This window comes from Somniosus microcephalus, chromosome 4, assembly GCF_052327205.1.
Source record: "Somniosus microcephalus isolate GS21.2 chromosome 4, FLI_Smic_1.0, whole genome shotgun sequence".
NCBI lineage: Eukaryota > Metazoa > Chordata > Chondrichthyes > Squaliformes > Somniosidae > Somniosus > Somniosus microcephalus.
The window spans coordinates 183,976,893-183,995,264 of NC_140990.1; the positions used below are offsets into that span (position 1 = coordinate 183,976,893).

The 18,372-nt window shown below is 50.7% G+C and overlaps 1 protein-coding gene across 1 annotated transcript in view; it reads right to left on the bottom strand.

Annotated features, from left to right (window-relative positions):
* Positions 1 to 18,372, bottom strand: part of LOC147120057 (caspase-8-like) — a 54,440-nt gene that overhangs the window by 18,611 nt on the left and 17,457 nt on the right. The window contains exons 3-7 of the mRNA XM_085985573.1: positions 17,470 to 17,575; positions 15,573 to 15,705; positions 14,612 to 14,724; positions 10,666 to 10,735; positions 6,748 to 6,807 (exon numbers count right to left, since the gene is read on the bottom strand). Of these exons, the coding sequence (XP_085841699.1) occupies positions 6,748 to 6,807; positions 10,666 to 10,735; positions 14,612 to 14,724; positions 15,573 to 15,705; positions 17,470 to 17,575 (482 nt within the window). The remainder of the gene's footprint in view (positions 1 to 6,747; positions 6,808 to 10,665; positions 10,736 to 14,611; positions 14,725 to 15,572; positions 15,706 to 17,469; positions 17,576 to 18,372) is intronic.

The window sequence follows — 18,372 nt, forward strand, 5'->3', positions numbered from 1 at the left end:
GACCAGATTCTAGAGTCACTGGGAAACGTCAACTCCACACCGCGATCTGATACACCTGGCGATGAAACCGAAGTACCAATGGCAGCTACCTCAGAATCGGTGATATTGGAAGCAGACGAACCAAACAACGACATTGATCCCGACTCAACTTTGCCAGAAGAACCTGATACCCCAAAGAGGCGTTATCCAGACAGAATCAGGAAGCCTCCTCAAAGACTGAACTTATAATTGCTTAACTTCAACTAATGTATCTAGCAACTGTAATTGTAAATATGTTATTTCATTGTTAATCGAATGTTATGTACTGTTTAGCTAAAAGGGGAGGAATTGTAGTGTATGTACTTTGCAGAAGGAACTATATTCTGCAGCCCCTGTATACTGCAGTACCAGTAGTGACCACCCCTGTATATAAGCCTGTGTCATAAAATTTGCATAGTAGTTCCAGGTTGCCTCCATTTAGTAAAGACCTGTTATAACCAACTCCTGCAGTCCGTGTCTCAATTATACACGGACATAATAAGAACGGCGGGCGTCAACCGCAGGCAACCGCCCAGGGATCCATCGGAGAGTTGCGGGGGAGGCTGTGGAGAGCTGGGCCTGGCTCCCCAGTCGAGGTGTTCCAGCAAGTCGTGCTGGTAGAAGGTAGTGCGCTGACCCTTCCGGACTGCGGGGGGCTCGGGCTCGATCGAGCGGCTCTGCAAAGGGGCCGTGCAGCGTCGTCGGGAGGAAGAGAAAGAGAGGGTGGAGCGCACAGGGCGCAGTCGGTGCTCAAGAACAGGGCAGCGTGGAGAGGATAGAACGCGGGGAAGGAAAAGTGAGACGCGCCGAAGCCGCGGGTCGCCGCCATTACCCTGTAGAACGCTGGGAGCAGCGTGGCAGCAAGGGGAAGAAGGAAAAGCGCGGGAGGCGCCATTTTATTCCATTGGGGAAGAAGGAAAAGCGCGGGAGGCGCCATTTTATTACGTTGGGGAAGAAGAAAAAGCGCGCGAGGCGCTATTTTAAATCACCCAAGATGCCGAAGAGTGGCAGTATCACTGCTTTCGACAACGAGGTAGAAGACTGGACCACGTATGTGGAAAGAATTGAAGTGTACTGCAATGCCAATGAGGTGGCCAATGGAAAGAAGGCGTCGGTATTATTAAATTTGATGGGTGTGAGAACGTACGGCCTATTGCGGAATTTAATTACCCCAGCTAAACCAATGGAGAAAAGTTTTGAAGAGATTGTTAATATCTTACAGGAACACCTAAACCCTACACCGCTGCTGATAGCAGAAAGATTCAAGTTCCATAAAAGAAACCAGCACAAAGATGAGAACAATGCTGACTATCTTACGGAACTACGCAAGTTATCGAAGCACTGCCAGTTCGGAGCAGGACTGGCAGACACCTTGCGGGATAAGTTTGTCTGCGGGCTCCAGAGTGAAGGAACCCAGAAACGACTACTTTCGAAAAAGGACCCGACGCTAGAACAGGCTTTCAGCGTGGTAGTATCCTATGAAGCAGCAGCACGGGGAGCTGCAGAAATACAACAGAAACCACAGGAATACAGCGCTAACAAAATGGCGTATGGAGCAGAAAAGTGCTATCGCTGCAGCAGAACAACCCATGATCAGAAGGACTGCTGGGTTAAGGACAAAGTATGCAGGCAATGTGGGAAAATGGGACACGTAGCAAGAGTCTGCAGGTCGGGAAAGAAAACCAACACTACAAGAACTACTAAGGAAAAGTACAAGAAAGTAAAGAAATTGACAGACAGTAGTTCGGAAGATCAGGAGAGTGATAAGGACTCCGGGAGCAGGAGACTAACTTGCCTAAAGTTACACAATGTGATCGCAAAGGAGGATCACCGAACCATTTGGGTCACCCTCATGATAGCAGGGTCCCCAGTAAAGATGGAATTGGACACAGGATCAGCCCTAACTGTCATGAATCGACGAGACTATGAGCGGCTATTCTCACACATACCCTTGAAGGACACGTCCATTGTATTTGAAGACATACATGGGGCAAAAAGTCTACCCCAGAGGAAAAATAAGGGTGCCAGTTGAATACAACGGCAAGGAAACACAGAAACTGTATCTATATATACTACCAGATGGAGGACCACCATTATTGGGATGTGAATGGATCCGAAAAATACAATTGGATTGGCATTCCATTCAGGCGCTAACTGTGACTGATAAAAAGGATGATGACGTCACACCTGGACGACTGTCAAAAATTCTAACTGACGCGAAAGAGGTGTTCCAACAAGGAGTTGGGACTCTAAAAGGAGTAACGGCAACGATAAAAATCGAAGATAACGCAAACCCAAAATTTTTTAAGGCCAGACCGGTACCTTACGCGATCCGCCCAGCCGTTGAAGCAGAGCTGGAGAGTCTGGAGCGTTCGGGTGTGCTGTCCAAGGTGGACTGGAGCGAGTGGGCCACACCCATCGTTCCTGTAATGAAGAAATCATTGAGCAGCACGCCTGGGGAACTGAAGAAGGTTCGCATCTGTGGGGACTTCAAGGTAACTGTGAACCCAGTCCTGCACACAGTACAATATCCACTTCCACGGATAGAAGATATTTTCGCCTCACTATCTGGAGGGAAACGCTTTACAAAGATTGATCTGGCCCAAGCGTATCTACAAATGGAGGTGGAAGAAGCGTCTAGGAAATACCTCACGATAAACACTCACAAAGGCCTTTACCAGTACAATCGACTGGTATTCGGGGTAGCATCAGCCCCGGCTATTTGGCAGAGGGCGATGGAACAAGTCCTGCAAGGGATCCCGGGGACCCAGTGTTATTTGGACGGCATCCTGGTTACGGGCGAAAATGACAGTGAACACCTTGCCAACCTGGAGCAGGTGCTCATGAGATTACAGGAATATGGGCTACGAGCCAACCGCCCCAAATGCGAGTTCTTCAGGAGACAAATCTCGTATTGTGGCCACATGATTGATGAGGAAGGGTTGCATAAGTCGCCGGACAAGATTGAGGCTGTAGTCAAGGCTCCAGCACCGGAAAATGTGTTGCAACTGAGGTCGTTCCTCGGGTTGGTGAACTACTACCATAAGTTCTTGCCGAATTTATCTACAATTCTGCACCCACTGAATGCCCTACTGCAAACTGGAGTAACATGGAAATGGGGTGATGAGTGTAAGCGTGCCTTTCAGAAATGTAAATGCCTAATCACTTCAAAAGAAGTATTGGCCCACTACAATCCAACACTACCGATTCGGTTAGCATGTGATGCGTCTCCCTACGGCATCGGAGCGGTGCTGTCACACAAATTCCCTGACGGTTCAGAGAGGCCAATAGCCTTTGCGTCGCGCTCGTTAACCTCAGCCGAGCGTAACTACGCCTAGATTGACAGGGAGGCCCTCAGCCTGGTGTGGGAGGTGAAGAAGTTCAATCACTATCTGCACGGACAGAAATTCACCCTACTGACTGATCATCAGCCCCTGGTCTCCATTTTTAACCCAAAGAAGGGCGTTCCGGTGATGACGGCGCAACGGCTGCAAAGATGGTCACTTTTTCTAGGGGCACATCAGTACGACATAGAGTACAAGGGTACGAAACAGCATGGAAACGCTGATGGGCTGTCGCGCCTACCATTGCCTATGGTAGAGGAAGCACCTGCAGTGGACCCTGTTGAGATATTCCATGCGACCATAGTCGAATGTCTACCTGTTACAAACTCAAGTAAAGAGAAGGAAACCCGAAATGACCCGACACTCTCTCGGGTCTATGATTTGATGGTGAAGGGATGGCCAGCACATGGCAACTCACTGTTGCCAGCATTCTCGCCAAGGAGAGAACAGCTGTCAGTGTGCCGGGGGACCTTGATGTGTGGATCCCGAGTGGTAATTCCACCCAAGTTGAGAGATAGAGTGCTCAATGAGCTTCATGAGGGTCATCTGGGAGGAGTAAAAATGAAGAGCCAAGCCAGGGCATTTGTGTGGTGGCTGGGAATCGATAAAGAAATCGAGGATATGACCAAGAGATGCACAGGATGCCAGAAGGTCCAAAACGCTCCACCACAGGCCCCGCTACATCCATGGGAGTGGCCCTCATCTCCATGGCAACGGGTACACGTTGATTTTGCTGGTCCATTTATGGACTCAATGTTCCTAATCACTGTGGACGCCCATTCGAAATGGCCAGAGGTCATCAAAATGTCCTCCACCACCACGGAGAAAACTATTGCAGTCCTACGGACCATCTTCGCCAGGAATGGCTTGCCAGAACAGATTTGCTCCGACAATGGGCCACAGTTTGTGTCAGAGGATTTCCGGAGGTTTCTGAGGAATAATGGGGTGAAACATTACACATCTGCCCCATATCATCCAGCCACAAATGGATTGGCTGAGAGGTTTGTTCAGACCTTTAAAAAGGCCATAAAGGCAATGCATAATGAAGACATACCACTACAACACAAGGTGGATAATTTCTTGTTTGCTTACCGGAATGCGACACATGCAGTCACCAACCAAGCTCCAGCCATAATGTTCTTCAACCAAAGGCTAAGATGTCGCCTGGATTTGCTCAAACCAAACATAAGACGAGATGTTGAGGATAAGCAATTCCAGCACATAAATGAGAAGCCAACCAGGAGCTTCAAGATAGGGCAACCAGTCTTGGCCCGCGACTACCGAACAGAAAAATGGCAGCCAGGAACGATATGCACACAGCAGGGACCACTAATGTACACAGTGGACGTTGGAGAGGGCATCGTGAGATGCCATGCTGGCCAGATTCTAGAGTCACAGGAACAAGTCAAACCCATACCACGAGCAGGTGCACCTGGTAATCAACCCGAAGTACAGATTGCGTCTACCTCAGAAGCAGTGGTATTGGAAGCTGACGAACCAACCGATGACAATGAGCCAGAATCAACTCCGCCGCAAGAACAGGATACTCGAGAAAGGCGCTATCCAGTCAGGGTCAGGAAGCCTCCTCAAAGACTGAGCTTATAAATGATTATTTCAGTTGATGTATATAGTACAGAGAAAATTGTAATTGTAATTAGTTATTATTTAGTTGTTAAATGAATGTTATGTACTGTTTATCTAAAAGGGGAGGAATTGTTGTGTATGTTCCTTTAAGAGAAGAACTGATTCTATACTGCAGTACCGGCAGTGACCACCCCTGTATATAAAGCCATAGCAGGCTTCTGTATTTCAGTCTTGAATTACTCTCTGTTCAGTAAATACCTGTTTTATTGTTCTCCTGCAGTCTGAGTATTATTGATCCTCGGACACTACAATCCCTTAACCTATATTCCAGGGAATACAAGCCTAGTTTATGCAATCTCTCCTCATAAATTAACCCTTGGAGCCCTGGTAACATTCTGGTGAATCTACGCTGCACTCCTTCCAAGGTGTCTAATCAGACAAATATTGTGACATCTATCCTAGAGACATGCATCCTGTCAATCTGTCGGTTACGTGGCAATGTATCTAATGTCTTCCCGAAACCCAACTGATACCATACACTGCCTCAGCCACCAGATTACCAAACCTGCTTACCCCAGTACACTGGGGAGACCTGACCTGACCTAACCCTCCTGAACCCAAGCTGTCTCTCGCGAATCAGACGCTGCCCTTCCCAATACTCCCTCACTGATCCCTCATCATATTCTCAAACATCTTCCGCACAGCCAGGGCAAGATCCCTGTCTGTAATTTCAGAACACTTCGTTTGTCTTTTTTTAGAAATGGGAGTCATATTCGTTACTTTCCAACACATCTCCCATTCTGTCTGCCTTTCTCTCTCCTTCCCACTGCCTCTCGTCTTTCTCTCTCTTTCCCCATCTCTCTCACTCCATTGTCAATCTTCCACCGCTTCTAGCTCTCCCACTGTCTTCCTCTTTCATTCACTCTCGTTCTCACCATCTACTTTCTGTCTCTCGCTCACACTACTCCATCTCCCACTTGCTCGATCTCCTCACCCCTACCATCTCTCCAGCTCTCTGTTCATTCACTCGCTCTTCTCTCCTCTTTATACACTTTGGGGGAAAAATTGGGTGAGTAGCGCCACCTGTTAGCGCCTAAAGAGGCAGTCAGTGGCTATAGCGCCATTGGCTGTGCCTCCCGCAATATTCAGCAGGGGTGCTAATGGTGGCGTTAGCCATTTGCGCTGCGCCGCCACCGATGACGTCATCGGTGTGCGCAGCGCCCCATTCGCGCCCCGTTCGTGATATTTGGCAGCGAACGCCGCAGTTGCGCCGTTCGCTACCCACGCCCGGTTCACGGGCCTTACTGTGCCGGCAGCGGCGCAAGTTAAGGTGGAGGTGCGGGGCGGCCGCCTGCCAGCACCTCCGTCCCCGGCCTCCTAACCCCCCCCCCCGCGGCATTGCCGGCTGTTTCCCGAGAGCCCGGCACTTCTCCTTGGTGCCGGGCTCATTTGCCGGCACTCGCGAGCGGGGATCGCGCTGTTGCAGGCCCCTCCCCCTTAACAGTGGGAGGAAGGCCTGCAGTACCACAGCGTGCCGTGCCGCAGCGTGTGGCGCTGCGGCGCGTTGCGCTGCGATATTCAGTTTCAGCGCCCTAAGAGGGACGCGGAGCGCCTCGAGCCTTGCCCCGTGTCCCTCGAGGGGCAATGAAACTGAAAATCTGACGATCGCTAAAACCTCGAACGCTGCGCTAAATCCTGCGCTCAGGTGACTTTTGTGCCACTTTGGCGCCCCAACCGAATTTCTAGGCCTTTCTCTCTATCACTGTCCACCTCCCTCCCCTCTTCAGATGTAGTTGGTTACCTTGAAGCACCATGTGGCTGATACTTGCGTCCTGTACAGGAGTTTGCTGATCTTGTGAGACTGAAATATGAACATAATAAAACAGAGGGAAGGTTAGAGGCAGAGTCTGCAGACCCAGACTGTCACAATCAGCTAACTGGGGTAGGGGTCAGAAGGACAACTCCTTCAAGTGATTTTCAGCTACCACTGCCCCCCAGTGTTATACAGTGACAGACCTGTACCCACCAGTACTGTACCCCAGTGTTATACAGTGATAGGCCTGTACCCACCAATACTGTCACCCAGTGTTATACAGCGACAGACCTGTACCCACCAGTACTGTCACCCAGTGTTATACAGCGACAGACCTGTACCCACCAGTACTGGACCCCAGTGTTATACAGTGACAGACCTGTACCCACCAGTACTGTCACCCAGTGTTGTACAGTGACAGACCTGTACCCACCAGTAGTGTCCCTCAATGTTATCCAATTAAAGACCTGAACCCACCAGTACTGTCTCCCAATGTTATCCAGTGACAGACCTGTACCCACCAGTACTGGACCGCAGTGTTATACAGTGACAATCTGTACCCACCAGTACTGTCCCCCAGTGTTATACAGTGACAGACCTTTACCCACCAGTACTGGACGCCAGTGTTATACAGTGACAGACCTGTACCCACCAGTACTGTCTCCCAGTGTTATACAGCGACAGACCTGTACCCACCAGTACTGTACCCCAGTGTTAAACAGCGACCGTCTGTACCCACCAGTACTGTCCCCCAGTGTTATACGGTGACAGACTTGTACCCACCAGTACTGGACGCCAGTGTTATACAGTGACAGACTTGTACCCACTAGTACTGGACGCCAGTGTTATACAGCGACAGTCTGTACCCACCAGTACTGTATGCCACTGTTATACAGCGACAGACCTGTACCCACCAGTACTGTACCCCAATGTTATACAGTGCCAGACCTGAACCCACCAATGCTGAACCCCAGTGTTATACAGTGACAGACCTGTACCCACCAATACTGTCCCCCAGTGTTGTACAGGGACAGACCTGTACCCACCAGTACTGAACCACAATGTTATACAGTGACAGACCTGTACCCACCAGTACTGCCCCCCAATGTTATACAGTGACAGACCTGTACCCACCAATACTGTACCCCAGTGTTATACAGCGACAGACCTGTACCCACCAGTACTGCCGCACAATGTTATCCAGTGACAGACCTGTACCCACTAGTACTGGACTGCAGTGTTATACAGCGACAGACCTGTACACACCAGTACTATACCCCAATGTTATACAGTGCCAGACCTGTACCCACCAATACTGAACCCCAGTGTTATACAGTGACAGACCTGTACCCACCAGTACTGGACCCCAGTATTATACAGAGATAGACCTGTAACCACCAATACTGTCCCCCAGTGTTATACAGTGACAGACCTGTACCCACCAGCACTGTCCACCAGTGTTATACAGTGACAGACCTGTACCCACCAGTACTGTACCCTAGTGTTATAGTGACCGACCTGTACCACCAGTACTGTACCCTAGTGTTATACAGTGACAGACCTGTACCACCAGTACTGTCCCCCAGTGTTATACAGTGACAGACCTGTATCCACCAATACTGCCCCCCAGTGTTATACAGTGACAGACCTGTGCCCACCAGTACTGAACCACAATGTTGTACAGTGACAGACCTGTACCCACCAGTACTGTCCCCCAATGTTATACAGTGACAGACCTGCACCCACCAGTACTGTACCCTAGTGTTATACAGTGACAGACCTGTACCCACTAATACTGTCACCCAGTGTTATACAGTGACAGACTTGTGCCCACCAGTACTGGACCCCAGTGTTATACAGCGACAGACCTGTAACCACCAATACTGTCCCCCAATGTTATACAGCGACAGACCTGTACCCACCAGTACTGTCCCCCAGTGTTATACAGTGACAGACCTGTACCCACCAGTACTGGACCCCAGTCTTATACAGTGACAGAGCTCTACGCACCAATACTGTCCCCCAGTGTTATACAGTGACAGACTAGTGCCCACCCACACTGTCCCCCAGTGTTATACAGTGACAGACTTGTGCCCACCAGTACTGGACCCCAGTGTTATACAGTGACAGACTTGTGCCCACCAATACTGTCCCCCAATGTTATACAACGACAGACCTGTACCCACCAGTACTGTCCCTCAGTGTTATACAGTGACAGACCTGTACCCACCAGTACTGGACCCCAGTGTTATACAGTGACAGACCTGTACCCACCAATACTGTACCCCAGTCTTATACAGCAACAGTCTGTACCCACCAATGCTGTCCCCCAGTGTTATACAGCGACAGACCTGTACACACCTGTACTGTTCCCCAGTGTTATACAGTGACAGACCTGTACCCACCAGTACTGCCGCACAATATTATCCAGTGACAGACCTGTACCCACTAGTACTGGACTGCAGTATTATACAGCGACAGTCTGTACCCACCAGTACTGTACGCCACTGTTATACAGCGACAGACCTGTACCCCAATGTTATACAGTGCCAGACCTGTACCCACCAATACTGAACCCCAGTGTTATACAGCGACAGACTTGTGCCCACCAGTACTGGACCTACAGTGACAGATTTGTGCCCACCAGTACTGTACCCCAGTGTTATACAGTGACAGACCTGTGCCCACCAGTACTTGACCCCAGTGTTATACAGCGACAGACCTGTACCCACCAGTACTGTCCCCCAGTGTTATACAGTGACAGACCTGTACCCACCAGTACTGGACCCCAGTCTTATACAGTGACAGAGCTCTACGCACCAATACTGTCCCCCAGTGTTATACAGTGACAGACTAGTGCCCACCCACACTGTCCCCCAGTGTTATACAGTGACAGACTTGTGCCCACCAGTACTGGACCCCAGTGTTATACAGTGACAGACTTGTGCCCACCAATACTGTCCCCCAATGTTATACAGTGACAGACCTGTACCCACCAGTACTGGACCCCAGTGTTATACAGTGACAGACCTGTACCCACCAATACTGTACCCCAGTCTTATACAGCAACAGTCTGTACCCACCAATGCTGTCCCCCAGTGTTATACAGCGACAGACCTGTAACCACCAATACTGTCCCCCAATGTTATACAGCGACAGACCTGTGCCCACCAGTACTGCCACACAATGTTATCCAGTGACAGACCTGTACCCACTAGTGCTGGACTGCAGTGTTATACAGCGACAGACCTGTACCCACCAGTACTGTACCCCAATGTTATACAGTGCCAGACCTGTACCCACCAATACTGAACCCCAGTGTTATACAGTGACAGACTAGTGCCCACCAGTACTGTCCCCCAGTGTTATACAGTGACAAACCTGTGCCCACCAATACTGGCCCCCTGTGTTATACAGGGACAGACCTGTACCCACTAGTACTGGATCCCAATGTTATACAGCAACAGACCTGTACCCACCAGTACTGTACCCCAATGTTATACAGTGCCAGACCTGTACCCACCAATACTGAACCCCAATGTTATACAGTGACAGACCTGTACCCACCAATACTGTCCCCCAGTGTTATACAGCGACAGACTTGTGCCCACCAATACTGACCCCCAGTGTTATATAGTGACAGACCTGTAACCACCAATACTGTCCCCCTGTGTTATACAGTGACAGACCTGCACCCACCAGTACTGGACACGTGTTATGAAGTGACAGACCTGTACCCACCAATGCTGTCCCCCAGTGTAATACAGCGACAGACGTGTACCCACTAGTAATGGACCCAGTTTTTTGTTGTGCTGACTCGATACTTCAGATTGATTCAATCCAATCAGAGGGAAGATAAAATTTTCCCAGCTACCCAGTGAATCCTGGCAGTGTAATTATACGCACCAGAAAGTAGTGAAAATTCCGCCAACAATCGATTGTGGGGTTCTAGCGACATGAGGGGTCCCGACTGTTCCTGCATTGAACAGAAAGCGAGTTGATTTAAGGATACGATCAGTGTCAAATCTAAAATACAAACTGAAAACATTGGATACGCAGAGTGGGTCAGTGTGTAGACGAAAGCACAAAGGGCATGGTAACACTTCGGGTGCACATTATCCTTCAGAACTCTCAGTGTGCCCAATGTCTTCGATCCTCTGACTGCGCCAGCACGTATCAGTCGCACCTGAATATGGGCCACGGTCTCTCAAATATCCAGTCCCCCAGGGACACACTGCTCCCTGGGCCAGGGTCTCCCCAATACCCGGTCCCCCAGGGGACACACTGCTCCCTGGGCCAGGGACTCCCCAATACCCGGTCCCCCAGGGGACACACTGCTCCCTGGGCCAGGGTCTCCCCAATACCCAGTCCCCCAGGGGACACACTGCTCCCTGGGCCAGGGTCTCCCCAATACCCGGTCCCCCAGGGGACACACTGCTCCCTGGGCCAGGGTCTCCCCAATACCCGGTCCCCCAGGGGACACACTGCTCCCTGGGCCAGGGTCTCCCCAATACCCGGTCCCCCAGGGGACACACTGCTCCCTGGGCCAGGGTCTCCCCAATACCCAGTCCCCCAGGGGAGACACTGCTCCCTGGGCCAGGGTCTCCCCAATACCCGGTCCCCCAGGGGACACACTGCTCCCTGGGCCAGGGTCTTCCCAATACCCGGTCCCCCAGGGACACACTGCTCCCTGGGCCAGGGTCTCCCCAATACCCGGTCCCCCAGGGACACACTGCTCCCTGGGCCAGGGTCTCCCCAATACCCGGTCCCCCAGGGGACACACTGCTCCCTGGGCCAGGGTCTCCCCAATACCCGGTCCCCCAGGGGACACACTGCTCCCTGGGCCAGGGTCTCCCCAATACCCGGTCCCCCAGGGGACACACTGCTCCCTGGGCCAGGGTCTCCCCAATACCCGGTCCCCCAGGGGACACACTGCTCCCTGGGCCAGGGTCTCCCCAATACCCGGTCCCCCAGGGGACACACTGCTCCCTGGGCCAGGGTCTCCCCAATACCCGGTCCCCCAGGGACACACTGCTCCCTGGGCCAGGGTCTCCCCAATACCCGGTCCCCCAGGGGACACACTGCTCCCTGGGCCAGGGTCTCCCCAATACTCGGTCCCCCAGGGGACACACTGCTCCCTGGGCCAGGGTCTCCCCAATACCCAGTCCCCCAGGGACACACTGCTCCCTGGGCCAGGGTCTCCCCAATACCCGGTCCCCCAGGGGACACACTGCTCCCTGGGCCAGGGTCTCCCCAATACCCGGTCCCCCAGGGGACACACTGCTCCCTGGGCCAGGGTCTCCCCAATACCCGGTCCCCCAGGGACACACTGCTCCCTGGGCCAGGGTCTCCCCAATACCCGGTCCCCCAGGGGACACACTGCTCCCTGGGCCAGGGTCTCCCCAATACCCGGTCCCCCAGGGACACACTGCTCCCTGGGCCAGGGTCTCCCCAATACCCGGTCCCCCAGGGACACACTGCTCCCTGGGCCAGGGTCTCCCCAATACCCTGTCCCCCAGGGGGGGGGACACTGCTCCATGGGCCAGGGTCTCTCCTTCGCCCACCTCCCCAACACCCTGTTCCCCAGGGGGGACACTGCTCCATGGACCTCCACTCATGGACTTTCTAGCCCAAGGATGGTGTCTGAGCTGGGATTATTAGGAGTCGGATTATCCCAGCTCCCAATAAGTGGGATGGGCCTGTTATTGCGGCGGGGTTATCCCAGCTCCCATTCAGTGAGTGGGAGGGACTCCTTATTATCCCCTTCCCCCCCTCGCACCCCTTACCCTTATCAACCCCATCCTAGTTCACACTACCATTCACTCCACCTCCTACCACATCCCCTCCCCCAGCGAGTCATCGTTTCGGGTCAAACCCTTTGTCAAGACTGAAGGCCAGGCTGGGAGAGAACAAAAGAGAAGTGAAGAGACATTAAGAGGTATTCAAAACGAGATGAGATGGTGATAGGACTAGTGGAGACAAAAGACGGCTCTAGATTAGGTGTGAAATGCGCTGGCAGAATGGGAGACAGCTGCCATGTGGGAGAGAAAAAAAGTGGGGGGGGAAAGGGCCAAAACAAAGGTGTGGATAAAAAATAAGTAAAAATGTAATGGGGGCCGAGGTTATGATCTGAAATCGTTGAGCTCGATATTGAGTCCGGAAGGCTGTAAAGTGCCTAATCGGAAGATGAGGTGCTGTTCCTCGAGTTTACGCTGAGCTTCCGTGGAACAATGCAAGAGCCCGAGTACAGTGAGGTCTGAATGGGAATGGGGCGGTGAATTAAAATGACAGGCGACCGGAAACTCGGGGTCATCCTTACGGACTGAACGGAGGTGTTCCACAAAGCGGCCACCCAATCTGCGTTTGGTCTCCCCAATGTAGAGGAGACCGCATCATGAGCAGCGAATACAGTATATTAAATTGCAAGAAGTACAAGTAAATCACTGTTTCACCTGGAAGGGGTGTTTGGGGCCCTGGACAGTGGGAAGGGAGGAGGTATAAGGGCAGGTGTTGCATCGCCTGCGCTTGCACGGGAAGGTGCTGGGCGAAGGGGAAGGGGTGCTGGGGGTGATAGAGGAGTGGACTAGGGTGTCTCGGAGGGTGCGGTCCCTACGGAATGCTGAAAGGGGAGGGGAGGGGAGGGGAAGATGCGTTTAGTGGTGGGATTTACTTTGGAGGTGGCGGAAATGGCGGAGGATGATCCGTTGAATGTGGAGGCTGGTGGGGTGAAAGGTGAGGACAAGGGGAACCTTATCGTTGTTACGGGAGGGAGGGGCAGGGGTGAGGGCAGAAGTGCGGGAGATAGAACGGACACAGTCAAGGGCCGTGTCAACCACGGTAGAGGGGAATCCTCGGTTGAGGAAAAAGGAAGACATGTCGGAAGCACTGGTATGGAATGTGGCATCGTCAGAACAGACGCGGCGGAGTCGGAGAAACTGGGAGAACGGAATAGAGTCCTTACAGGAGGCGGGGTGGGAGGAAGTGTAGTCCAGGTAGCTGTGGGAGTCAGTGGGCTTGTAGTGAATGTTGGTCAGTAACCTATCCCCAGAGATGGAGACGGAGAAGTCGAGGAAGGGAAGGGAAGAGTCGGAGATGGACCATGTGAAGGAGAGGGAAGGGTGGAAATTGGAGGCAAAGTGAATGAAATTGTCTAGTTCAGGGCGAGAGCAGGAAACGGCACCGATACAGTCATCAATGTACCGGAAAAAGAGGTGAGGGAGGGGACCCGAGTAGGACTGGAACAAAGAGTGTTCCACATATCCGTTATGTGGGCAGCACGGTGGCATAGTGGTTAGCACTGTTGCCTCACAGCGCCAGGGACCCGGGTTCGAATCCGGCCTCGGGTGACTGTCTGTGTGAAGTTTGCACATTCTCCCCGTGTTTGCGTGGGTTTCCTCCGGGTGCTCCGGTTTCCTCCCACAGTCCAAAGATGTGCGGGTTAGGTTGATTGGCCATGATAAAAATTGACCCTTAGTGTTAGGGGGATTAAATACGTGGGGTTACGGGGATAGGGTGGGATATGTGTTGGTGTAGGGGTTACAGGGATCGGGTGGGATATGTGTCGGTGCAGGCTCGATGGGCCAAAATGGCCTCTATCTGTACTGTGAGGTTTCTGTGATTCTGTGATATCCCACAAAAAGGCAGGCATAGCTAGGACCCATGTGGGTACCTATAGCAACACCTTTGATTTGGAGGAAATGAGTGGAGTCAAAGGAGAAGTTGTTCAATGTGAGAACAAGTTCAGCCATTCAACTTCTCTTACTGTCCCCTCCTCTCATTGAACTCACGGCCGGTGCCTGTCCACCACATCCCCTTAGTCAGATTATGTGCACTGAACAGGAGGCGTACTTACAGCAGGCGGCAGCTCTATGGGCTGCGTACTTCGTGCAACTAAGATCCCAGCAAGACAGTGGGTCTCGGGAGTCGGAGCCAGCACCAGAGCAGATTCCTCATCCTGCCAGCTTCCTAAATTAACAAAGGAACAAATCAGCATAGGAATCGCAGGGTAACGGGGGCCGCAGGTCAACGGGGCCGCAGGGCAACGGGGCCGCAGAGTAACGGGGCCGCAGTAATGGGATTCACAGTTTAAAAGGGTCGCAGAGTAACGAGTTTTGGAATAAACTGCCCATCTGTGCTGGGGTAGCTGATCTCTGATGGGAGCAGTTAGAATCAGCACCCATTGACTTTCAAAAATCGAATACAGTGCAGACACAGGAGGAATGGCCCCGTGTCCTGGATCTTTACCCAGCACATCTGGGCCCTGATGAGACGACAGGAGAGGAGTGCCTGGGCTATCATCGGATCTTCGATACTCCAATCTCACCCGTTTTGAATGGAGGGCTGGACCGCTACCCGGCTGGTGGATGACGTGCCGCTGACCACCACCCACTGCCTACTACCTGCTGCCCCTGCCCTCTGCCTACCACCAACCACCCAATACTCACCACCCGCTACCTCCTGCCCTACCCTGCCAGCTGCCCACTACCTGCTGCCCCCTGCCCTACCCTGCCCACAGCCCCCTGATCTCTGACCACCACCCACTGACCACTCCCAGGCTGGGAACTGAGACCAATTAAGTCCCCTGGAGAGTTTGGACGCCAGGGTCAAGGGGGCGGGAGTGGGCATGAGAGTCAATTAGAGCTGGTGGATTAGCTGAAATCACCGATCTATATCACCCAGCAGAAAGGGGGCTTATCTTTAAAGCAGCAAATCGGAGTGTTGTAATTTGCATCATAATGGCCCCAGATTCACTGTCACCGACCATTTCTGCATTGCTCTCAGTACAACACTGGGCTGAGGTCAATGGTCATTACCTTTCTGTCTGTAACGGTCAAACTTCTTCACTAAATCCTCCCCCAGTTGTTTGCAGATGTACTCCAGAAGCTTCATATTATCTTCTTCCAGCAATCCCTCCTTCTCCATTTCAATGAGGGCATCCAGCATCGTCTGAGGAAGAAGTGAAATGTCAGATTTACACAACAAACTGTTGGTGAAGAGTAGATCAGATGGGACTACTATTGATTTAGCTATTCATTTAAGAACATAAGAAATAAGAGCAGGAGTAGGCCATACGGCCCCTTGAGCCTGCTCTGCCATTCAATAAGATCATGGCTGATCATCGACCTCAACTCCACTTTCCCGCCCAATCTCCATATAAAACTTGATTCCCCTAGAGTCCAAAAATCTATCTGTCTCAACCTTGAATATACTCAAAGACTCAGCATCCACAGCCCTCTGGGGCAGAGAATTCCAAAGATTCACAACCCTCTGAGTGAAGAAATTCCTCCTCATCTCGGTCTTAAATGGCCGACCCCTTATCCTGAGACTATGAAATTTCTCCTAACCTCTCTCCTCACTCTGAGTCACAGTTTTAAATTGGTGACCCCTCGTCACTGACTCCCCAACCAGAGGAAATTGTCTTTCCCTATTCACTCCAACAAAACCCTCCATAATTTTAAAAAGCTCAATTAAATCCCCTCTTATCTCTCTCGGCTCCCGTGGAAACAGTCCCAGTATCTCAAGTCTCTCCTCATAAATATAGTTTCCCATCCCTGGCATCAACCTGGTGAATCTGTGCTGTACGCTGTCTATGGTTTTAATGTCCTTTCTGCAATAGAGCTCCCAAACCTGCACACAATACTCGAACTGTGGCCTAAACAATGATTAGTATAAATTTATCATTACTGCTTAACTCTTCTACTCTCTGTCCCTATTTGAAAAACCCTAACTGCTATTGCCCTTTTTATGGATTTATCTCCCTGCACGTTCAGGGAATTATGTATTTGAACTCTTAGGTCTCTGTTCATCTACACCTTTCAGTCTCTTTCTATTTAGTGTACACTCTCATTCCTTGTTTTTCCTCCTACATATATTACCTCACATTAAATTGAATCCGCTACCTGACTCTCCCTCTGTTCAAGGAAGAAACGGAGCGCCCGAAGGCCGTCCTGGTGGGGAATGGAGGTGTAGAGGGATTGGACGTCCATAGTGAAAAGGAGACGGTTGGGGCCAGGAAACTGGAAACTGTTAAAGTGATGGAGGGCGTCGGAAGAGTCGCGAATGTAGGTGGGAAGAGACTGGACAAGGGGAGAAAAAATAGAGTCGAGATAGGAAGAGATAAGTTCCGTGGGGCAAGAACAGGCTGAAACTGCTTAATATCTGTTACAGTTCCAGCTTTTTCCAGTTCTGGTGAAGGGTCCCAGACCTGAAACGTTAACCCTGTTTCTCTCTCCACGGATGCTGCCTGGCCTGCTGAGTATTTCCAGCATTTTCTGTTGTTATTTCAGATTTCCTGCATCTGCAGTATTTTGCTATTATAAATCAGGATGAAACTATTTCCAATGTTTGGTGAGTCAATAACTAGACGGCATCAATTTAAGATCACCTCCAGAAGCTCAAAGGGAGAGTTAGGAGAATTTTTTATGTATACAGAGGGATGTAAGGACATGGAACGCCCTACCAGATACAGTGAGGGAAGCAGAATTCATCATCGCTTTTAAAAGGGAAGTGGATAAATATTTTTTAAAGAAAAAAAATGGATATGGGGCAACGGCAGGGAAATGGGACCGAGGGGATAGCTCTATCAGAGAGAGGGCAGAGGAGCGATAGGCTGAACGGCCTCCTTCTGTGCTATAAAATTCTATGTTATACACAAGATAACACAGGCTGGAGTGTGTCAGGCACCAAATACAGCACAACCATTGTACTCACCGTGATGTTCTCCAGCTTAGATTTGGACAGGTCGTTGTGCAATAAAAGTTTCACAGTCTCCAGGTCATTCATAGTGATATCCTCTGATACCTCGAACAAAAGCTGTCTGCAATTAGAAGCAAGTTTATAACATAAAAGATGCCTCGGATGCAGATATAAGTCAGGAGAAGGCTGAATTGAATGGAATCCTCTCCAATTCTCCAGAGGAGGTGCTAACTCAACGCTAAACTACTGAACCATTAGAAAAACATTTCAAAAATGAAAATTATGGTAATATGTTCAAAACTTTCCATAGCATGCTCACTGTCCCATCAAACAATCGCAGGGTAGGTACAGCACGGGTAAGATACAGAGTAAAGCTCCCTCTACACAGAAGGGAGACAGAACCTATCCAGGGAACTATAGACAAGTCAGCTTCACATAATTGGTAGGAAAAATAATGGAATCCCTACTAAAGGAGAAAATAGAAAAAACATCTAGAAACCAAAAATATAATAATGAAGTGAATAGTGTAATAATAATAGAATAATAATGAATAGTCAGCATGGATTGCAAAAGGGAAATTTTTGCTTTCCAACCTCATTGAATTCTTTGCGGAGGTAACAGAGAGAGTAGACAAGGGTAATGTAGCAGATGTAACTTATCTAGATTTCCAAAAGGCCTTTGGTAAGGTGCCACATATTAGACTAATAAATAAGATCAGAGCAGGCGCACTCAGGGGACAAGTAGCAGAATGGATAGCTGGTATGCTGAAAGACAGAAAGCAAAGAGTAGGGGTAAAGCGTAGCTATTCAGAGTACAGAAGGTGGAAGTGGGGTCCCACAAGGATCAGTGCTGGGACCACAGTTGTTCATAATTTATATTAATGATTTTGACTTTGGAATCAAAAACACAATTTCGAAA